General features: G+C 35.5%; 1 protein-coding gene across 2 annotated transcripts in view; it reads right to left on the bottom strand.

The window, feature by feature from the left end:
• LOC107729456 (3 beta-hydroxysteroid dehydrogenase type 7-like) overlaps positions 1-9,909 on the bottom strand; it is a 19,372-nt gene that overhangs the window by 5,819 nt on the left and 3,644 nt on the right. Inside the window, exons 1-4 of one of the 2 annotated variants that reach the window (XM_016539963.1) lie at positions 6,608-6,626; positions 5,256-5,498; positions 2,087-2,242; positions 487-595 (exon numbers count right to left, since the gene is read on the bottom strand). In XM_016539963.1, coding sequence (XP_016395449.1) covers positions 487-595; positions 2,087-2,242; positions 5,256-5,415 — 425 coding nt within the window. In that variant the 5' untranslated portion in view covers positions 5,416-5,498; positions 6,608-6,626. Of the gene's footprint in view, positions 1-486; positions 596-2,086; positions 2,243-5,255; positions 5,499-6,607; positions 6,627-9,909 lie in introns of those variants that run through there. The other variant, XM_016539962.1, reaches the window with a different exon arrangement.

Here is a 9,909-nt window from a genome sequence, read left to right on the forward strand (position 1 = left end):
CGCGGCTGACACAGAATAGCGTACGCTGCTTGCGTTCAGCGGATATTCTCCAAAATGGCACTACGGTGATGCGGAGAGCAACAGAGGAGACGAATTGTTGAATAAAGTCTTTTTGTTTTCTTCGCGTACAAAAAGTATTCTCGTCACTTCATAACGTTACGGTTGAACCACTGATGGCAGATGGACTATTCTGACGATGTCTTTCATACTTTTCTGGACCTTGACAGTGTAATTTACTTGGCAGTCAATTGGACAGTCACAAGCCTCCCGGTTTTCATCCAAAATAACTTAAATTGTGTTCCGAAGACGAACGAAGCTTTTACGGGTTTGGAACGACATGGGGGTAAGTGATTAATGACAATTTTCATTTTGGGGTGGAGTATCCCTTTAACTGTTTATTTTTTGTGAATATTTTGAATTTAAAACATGTCACTTTGTAAGGAGTTCTTACATATATCAAACAGCTATTAACATAAAGACACTTACTGGATGAATGTATCTCCTTTTACATTTGGACCAACCACCTCCATGGAGCTTGTATAGATCAAATACTGAATACCGATTTCCACACATGCGTTTATTACATTCTCCGTCCCTGATGGAGAACAACATCCAAAAAAAATAATATTAAAAACACAAGGCAAACAGCTACAGGCTGAAGAAAACAGGAACGCTACTAAAAACAAAAGAAAGACTTAAAACAAAGCTTTAACTGACATTAATGAGAATCATTAAGCTTGAAACTGAAGTATCAGATATCAAGTGATAAGTGGAAAAACAAAGGTAACCAGATGTGCATTGGCTTTTTTACTATGCAGATCATTCAGTGGTATTTAAAGAGAAGATTTCTAGAGAAGTAAGGTGGAGTGCAAATGTGAGCACAAAGGAAAGAATGATATGATAGGAGAGGATCCAAAGTAAATGAAAATTCCAGTACAAAAACACATTCATCATCTCTTGCTCTTGTTTTCATCTGTATGCCATGGGTTTGTCTGTATCTACTAATGCTATAATGACACAGGCCTCAAGACATGTTAGGAACCCTTAACCAGTAAGGTCTACCACAAACTTTAAACTAACATTAAAAACATGCTGATGAATAAGTGTAAAACAATGAAAGGGATGAGAGCGATCTGAACACATAAATAAATAATCATATCTGTGGTAATATACAGTAGATGTTTTTACGCATGCAGGTGGTGATGTGTTGACCTTTTTGATGACACTGCATGTGCTCTATTTCTCATAAAGCCACATGATCCGTCAAGGCTTGCAGGAGATTTTATTGTACAATAGCTGTGGACTATGGTTAAAAACAACATATTTTTGATCTTATTATCCTCACTTCATTACATGCAGGAAGAGTAAGATGAGAATTCCCGCCTTCTTTGAGAGAAAATGATGCATTTCCAGACCAAACAGACCGTAAAGCTTTAAGGTTACTGGAAATGTCACCAAAGGAAAACTGTGGGAGAAACCATAACATACAAAACACCAACTAACATTTACTCTAACAATAAAAAACCCACTACCGTTTGAGGTCAGTAAGATGTTTTTAAAAGAAATTCATACTATTTTTTCCCCAAAAAATGCAGAACTTTGAACTTTATCAAAGAATTCTGAAAAAAAAATCACGATGTCAATTAAACATTGATAATAATAAGAAATTTCTTGAGCAGAAAATCATATTAGAATGATTTCTGAAGAATCATGTGACACTGAAGACTGGAGTAATGATGCTGAAAATTCAGCTTTGATCACAGGAATAAATTACATCTCATAATATATTAAAATAGAAAACAGTTTTTATTTTTATTGTAATTATAATTCACAATATTACAGTTTTTACTGCATTTTTGATCACATATATACAGCCTTGGTGAGCATAAGAGACTTCCCAAACTGTTGAACGGTAGTGTATTTTTAATCTTATAGTAATCTCCAGTCTATCCAATCTCCAATCTCATACTCTGTATTTCAAAGTTTATTTCCTAAACCGTAATCTGAAGCAACTCCAAAACCCTTTCAAAGTGCAAAACACTGACATCTCTTCTACAAAGTCATTGCTATCTTATTCTTCACTCACCTTGTACATTGACAGCATAGATGGCCTTCTCAGGGACTTTATACCACACATCAACCAAACTAGCTGTGTGGAAAACCAGGTCTGCTCCCTGAAAGGCATCACGCACACTCCCATAGTCTGTTATATCTCCCGGTACCGCCACCACCTTCACATTCTCTGCGAATAAAAGAGAAAGATACAGTACATTGTTAAAAGCACATTGTTAAGAGTGCTGATATGCAGGCGTATCTATATAAAGGGTTTTTATGTATAATAAGGTAGTTGTCATGCAAACAGACAGGCAGCTGAGAACTGATGTGACTACCAGTACATATAATAAAGCTGTTATATAATGAAAAGATTTCAATAGTAGTCGAGTCTACTGACAAACATCTGCATTCCTTGTAGCACAACAAAGTGTGGATGAGCTTTATGTATTCCAGTGAATGAGGGTGTAACCAAGGTCACTTTGAACAGCATCCTGTTATCCTGTATCTACGATACACCTTTGAAGCTTCCTGATATAATTTCAAGGATCATAAGTGATATTCTTGATTACAATGACACAATTATCTAAAACAGGAAACAAACAATAAACTCCATCTACTTGGTGGAAGCAACACCCTCGTTTTGGTAAACAAAATGCACTGCTCTCATTCTCACTAGCTAGATATTTTTCGCACAATGAACACGGTCATTCAAGACTGCTCTGCAAAGAACTGCTGTGGCATCTTTCTGATCTCTGAAGTTTCCAGTTGCTTTTGGACATAGGCATTTAACAACTCCACAGAATTACAGGTTTTAAACCACTACAAAAGACAAACCATAATTACTGTGAGCCGCTATCAGCTGCTGTGTGCATTGCAGATGTTCAAATAAACACGTCTCCAGGATGCCTCACATCTGTGTGATGGTTAATTAACTTAGCTTTATAATCGTAATAAATAAAGTCTGCCTATGAACAAAGCTTTCCAAGTAGTAACACAAAATCAGTCACATACAAAAATCACTTACTAGCTCACTATGCAAGTAGGTCAATGTTCGCTTCTGATAAAAAATGTTATCTAACCTCTTTCTGTAGCCATTTGGACTTTGATGACCACATGCTAAGCTGCTGTCTGTTTCAAAGATCTTTGTGGAAGTAAAGTGAACTTTCCCCCATTAGACCTTGGGATAAAAACTAGCAATATATGTGAGGACTAGAATACATTAGGGCAGGACAATGGATACTCGTTGTATGAGACCCACTAGATAAAAGGATCGAAAAACTCTGGCTAATAAAAAACATTTGGCACACAAATTAGAACCAGATAACCGAATTCAAAGTCCAACTTCCCTCGTGCATCTATTCCTCTGGCTGACGTTGCATAATGATATAGTGCAAAAGGACATTGTGCTTCAGCTAAGCGCTACATAACAGCTAAAAAATGAGAGATCAGTTTCTCCATAATAATGTGATCGATGAGGGTTGGTGAATATGATCCCAAAATCCCATTGTACGGAGCAGGACATCAGCCGGATGGAGTATCCTGGTGGTGCAAAGTGAGAGGAGGAGACTGGACTGAATGGAAATGACTGGTGTGGCCTGACCTTACCAACTGAACAAAACCCGAATATACACAAAGCCAAGGTTATGAATGAACGTTTCCATTTCCTCTGTCTTTTCAATGCTCTTTCCCGTTATTGGAGTCAAAAAAACAACAACAGATGTTTCCCCTGGGCACTTACAGACACTACACCCTACACTGTGAACATCACGAATGCAGACAAATTCTCAGGAACTAGTTAATAAAACAGAGTGTTTCTTTATTAATGATGGGCACTTTTGTATGGAAGCCCGATAAAAACTCGCAATTCGGACTTTTTTTTCTCGCAATTCTGACTTTTTTTTCCTCGCAATTCTTACTTTTTTTCTCAGAATTGTGAGATATAAACTCGCAATTGCGAGTTATAAAGTCAGAATTGCGTTATATAAACTCGCAATTGCGAGTTAAAGTCCAATTTTTTGGGGGGGCGGGGCTGATATGTTCTCAGAATTGCGAGTTTATATCACGCAATTCTGAGAAAAAAAATCAGAATTGTGAGATAAAAAGTCGCAATTACCTCTTTTATTTTTTATTCAGTGGCGGAAACGGGCTTCCATACGTTTGTGTCTAACCCCAACTTGGAAAATTTCCCCCATGCCTCCATGAAAAGTGTGATAATCTAAAGAAAGAATACACAAACAATATCTTTATTTCTGACGTATAAATGAGAGATTTCTCAAAGTTTCTAAACATATTCAACGTCTATAGTTTTTGTGGCGTTATTTACAACACAACCACCAAGGCGTCAACAGTGTCATTCTGAGAAATTACAAGAGCATCTCGACATGAAATATGATGTATGAAAATAAAGAATGATCCATGTAAATATTGTGAATATACTATTCTATAAGCCTATATGTAATTTCCAGTCAAAATTCAAAAAAAATCAGAATTGTGAGATAAAAAGTCGCAATTACCTCTTTTATTTTTTATTCAGTGGCGGAAACGGGCTTCCATACGTTTGTGTCTAACCCCAACTTGGAAAATTTCCCCCATGCCTCCATGAAAAGTGTGATAATCTAAAGAAAGAATACACAAACAATATCTTTATTTCTGGCGTATAAATGAGAGATTTCTCAAAGTTTCTAAACATATTCAACGTCTATAGTTTTTGTGGCGTTATCTACAACACAACCACCAAGGCGTCAACAGTGTCATTCTGAGAAATTACAAGAGCATCTCGACATGAAATATGATTTATGAAAATAAAGAATGATCCATGTAAATATTGTGAATATACTATTCTATAAGCCTATATGTAATTTCCAGTCAAAATTCAAAAACACAATTACCAAAAACACAACACAATTTACGATGCAATGGAAATGTTAATTACATTACATGACAAAATAGCATCCTCTGTGATTTATATGTACTTTGGAGATTAAATAAATTAGTCCAAGTGTGAAACTTATTGAAGAAACATATGGTCTGGCATCAAGCTTTTTACAAAAGACGCACGTAGCGTCGTGGTATGCAGGGTAACTACGTAGGCTAAAACACAACCACGAACGTAATGTTCAACAAGAAATCAATTTTAAATCACTGTGGACACTAACAAGCTCGTAATCATTATAATGAAGTTAGTTTCAAGTGTTTCTTACCTGTACTGTGACTTTGTAGACTTGGGTAAACGTTTTTATCGAAAAGCCTTATTTCCTTGATATTTTCTTCCTTCTCCAACAAAACTCTCAACAGGTGCTGCCCGAGAAAACCGCATCCTCCAGTTATCACGCAAGTTAACTTAGATTTCTCATTAGACATATTAATACGCCGTTGAATCCTCTCCTGGTATTGACTGAAGTGTTTATCCGTCAGTGTTTACCGAGCCGTTCAACTAGTTCACTCTGCGAATGCAACGGAAAAGACAAGTCAAGTCCAGCGAATCAACAAATTATGTATAGTTCAACGAGACTAAATGAAGACTCCCCGAAGACACAGGGGGAGTGTGAATGTGGGCTAGGCTGTAAAACTGCCTCTCCTCCAAATCTGCATTATTTATGCCCGCCCATATAGCCTACTGCACGTTAAAATGCTGTCAAAATGTAGTCTACTTTTCTTTAAAAAAATAAAAATAAAATATTTTGCCTATTCACTCAGATTTGAGAATTTATTTAGATTAATCCTTGCATGTGTGAAATATTCAAGTAAATATTTTACCATAGGTTACAGAGACAATAATGGTATTTTTAAAATGATAGATAGATAGATAGATAGATAGACCTATTTAAAATAAAGTAGCCTAGTGAAGTCAAAATGGGAACAAAAACGAGTTCAAGAAATGGTGATCAATTACAGGACCTAAAATACACTTTCTCTTATACACTGCTAAATTTCACCTAAAGTCTCAACCTTTCAGTGATTAAAACCTTGTGTCAACTTCACAAATATTGAGGACTGTCATATGCACAAACCTGAAGCTCATCCATCCCACTGGTGCTAATTTTTTTCCCCCATTTGACTTCTTTTATTAGTGTATTTTTGTGCCTGATCACTCATCCACCATCACATTGTCTACTCAGCACAAACCTCAAATAACCACTTACAAGTCCATAACATGGCATGAAGTCACGCACACCAAGTAAAAATTCATCCTGTGATTCATTCTGATACCGTAATGTTGGTGTTATGTGTTGTGTCTGGACCAATCAATGCAAGAAATTTGAGTCAGCTTTGTTTCAGTATGACTGAAATGTTAAACATATAAGACTGTTTTGACCTGTTTGGGCCAGATAGGACAGCCTTCTGTACTGTAATTTGCTAAATCACAAAGTGTGTGAGTAGTTAAAAATTAACACAATGATCATAACTTTAATCACAAAAACAATCTCCAGTCAAGGATAGGACCATTTAACCCATATCAAATGTAATTTAACCTGTTAAAACAGAACATGTGATAATTCATGGAGAGAGAGGAGTGTGTTAGTTTAAATGTAAAAAAAAAAAAAAACCCTACCAGCACTTTTAAAACTGCTTCTTTTTGCATAATCTTCAACGCTTCATGGGAAAAAACTGTAGATGAAAGCAAATTTAAGCAAGAGGATTTGCAAAACTGTTTAGCAGTTGGGCTATATTACTAAACTGGTTACATCAGGTCAACAGCTCTTAACTTGACTTAAGAGCTGAAACATTATAAACAAAAGAATCTTAAGACTTAATAGGCTATTAGAGATTTTTTTTTCTTAAAAAAAAAAAAAAAGCTGAAATCAAGGTAAATAGCAGTGTAGTGTAAAAAAACAAACAAAGACAAAGACATGGAAAAAGAATGAGGCAACACTTTCAGGTTGAGAATCTTTCCCAAGAAGCTGAGATGTCAGCTTGGACATTAATATGCATGTAATATATATATAAAAAAGTCCTGTCATTCATTCTGGCATAAGGTACAGGCTTGATGAATTAGTCTGCTCATTTCACATCTAGTTTGAGCTTGTCTTTTTTTATCAAACAAAGCTATACCTCATCATAACTAAGTACACTGTAAAAAAAAAAAAATCAGTGACACTTCCAGCAAAACACCGGCAGATGTGGTTGCCGGAACGTTACCGTAAAAAATATGGTAACAACATTTTAGGTTTTACAGACTTAATTTCACAGAAAAAAAACACTTGTTTCAATAACTGATATAATGTTAATATGCCAACTCTTCTGAATTAATAATATCTGTTTTGTACCATTGTAATACACTGACAACCACCAAAAATAGGTGGTGAACAACAGGATAACTCTCATCACAAACAGCTCTTACACAAGCGGAGGAGTGAATACTAATAATACATAGAACAGGGCTTACCAAACTTTATCCTGGAGGGCCGGTGTCCTGCAGAGTTTAGCTCCAACCCTAATCAAACACACCTGAAGCAGCTAATCAAGGTCTTACTAGGTATACTTGAGACTTCCAGGCTGGTGTGTTGAGGCAAGCTGGAGCTAAACTCTGCAGGACACTGGCCCTCCAGGATCAAGTTTGATGACCCCTATATCAGATGTCAGATATCAAATGTCCCCTATACTGTATGTCATTCATCATAATAACACACAATACTAAAATAATGCGATAAACGTTCATTTAACAACATTAGATGTAGGATTGAACCCTAATGTACACAACTGATGAGAAAAACTAAGAAACATTTCAAATGTTAAAGGGGTCATATGATGCTATTTTAAAGATCATTATTTTGTGTATTTGGTGTAACAGAATATGTTGACATGCTTTAATGTTCAAAAAACACATTATTTTTCAAATACTGTACATTATCATGAAGGGAATGTCAATTTACAAAGACTTGTTCTTTTTCACTTCCACAGACTTTTACTGAAAAATTACATCAAATGTAATTACAGTTATTCACAGTATATAGCACTATTAATAAACAAACCAATTAATAGCTTTTTACAATCATTTTTTACAGTGATACCACTTTCAGCTTACAGGTGGGTGTTCATACAGCACAGCAAGCAGAGATTGAGGGCCATACATGGGAATATAATGTATAATGTATCATTGGAATTTTTATAATTTTAGCTGTTTTTAAGGTTTTAATTCACTAAGCAACAACTTTACAAATGAAAGTAAATCACTAAAGTATTCTTTTACATATAGTATATAGAGAGTTCCACTATGCCCTGATGAACTGCAGTGCTATATGTTTATTTTTGATTCTCCTCTCTTGCATTTCTTGATTTAAATTAAATCAGCTGAATAAATTTATTGTGTTACATTGGTGAAGCGCTGGCAGCATGTCACACGGCTCCAGAAGGTTCCAGAAATCACTTCATGACCGACTATGGGTCAAAGATGTGACACGTTTGTATTAAAAAATGCATTAAAAATGCAATTCATTAATAAAAATGACTTGATTACAATACAGCTATGACAAACCTGTTTTCAATTTCTGAATAACAGTCATTTGAATTTATAATAAGAATAATAATAAGGAATATCTGAGAAAAGTCAGTGTAGCATAATCAACATGCATGTAGCTAAGACTAAAATCTCTCTGTAGGCTATCATTTAAAAAAAAAAAATCAAAGAGTAGGCCCTAATATATAAGCAAAAAAAGGCCTCTAACACTAGTTTGCTCTATTCTTTTTCTATTCTGTTTTCTTTTTATTTATTATATAACAACAAAAAAACCTTGCTACCTGGGGCCCGTTCTTCGTACGTCGCTTATTATATCCGAGATGAAATGTCACATCCAAGATGATATAATCGCGCTAATCAGGATCTGGCTAATTCGGTTCTTCGAACGCAGCTGTTGTTGATGATTAGTATGGCTGGATTGAGTTATCTGAGATAATTGCGCGATCATGGGTTGGTTTAAAAGGGGCTATGTATCGATACTCGAAACCACGATCAGCAATGCAGCGATTGGCTGGCGGCAAGACAGCAACGTAATGACATCATATAATTAAAAAAGACACCTGACGAAAAACTTCGTCTTTTATAAGGAAACAGCCAAGCGAACAAAACTACATAAATGTTATAATAGATAAATGAAATGTGCACTGATTTTATTTTATTTAAAACATTTTTTTACATGATTCCCAATTATTTATATTCACGATTTCTAATATTTGTACAGGCTTTACATTTTTATTTCAATGTAGTAATTAGCAATTCATTTAATTTTATATTTGAACAGATTTGTTACATGACAGCATTAATTAAAGTTTCTTAAGGGCCAAGATCATGTTATCTGCGTCTCTTGCGCCGCATCAAGCCACTCCCATAATAGCTGTCACCACTCAAATTAATGCACGACTCTACATTATCTGTACAGCATGTGTGTAAGACTCGAATACAATTATGAAGTAATAATTTTATGACAAATAAATATTTCAGTGAGTAAAACTGGCTGTGTCTATAGTATTAAAGACTACACAACATTATTATATTATCTTTAAATACATTTTTAAATGATTATTATTTTAAATTATTGTCCCTGGATTAGTAGGGTACTCTTGTAATAAAGTAGCGGTGGTAGCGGACAGATTTTAAGTATCAATTCTGCTTAAAAAGATGCAATCTAATCCGGTTTACATGAAATAAGCCTGCTCCCGAGCAGGTTTAAGCTTACGGACCTGTTGCTATGACAGCAACTCCAGGATGAGCTTCGAAGAACCAAACAATCCAAGATCATGCCAAATCGTCAACAATCAAATCCAGCTAACTGAGTTAGCGACATACGAAGAACGGGCCCCTGGTCCTCTCTCGTCTTTCACTGTCGTCACTCCTCCTTTTATCCTTCCGGAGCTCCT

The sequence above is a fragment of the Sinocyclocheilus rhinocerous genome, unplaced genomic scaffold, assembly GCF_001515625.1.
Source record: "Sinocyclocheilus rhinocerous isolate Xijiao unplaced genomic scaffold, SAMN03320098_v1.1 scaffold697, whole genome shotgun sequence".
In the NCBI taxonomy this organism is placed as follows: domain Eukaryota; kingdom Metazoa; phylum Chordata; class Actinopteri; order Cypriniformes; family Cyprinidae; genus Sinocyclocheilus; species Sinocyclocheilus rhinocerous.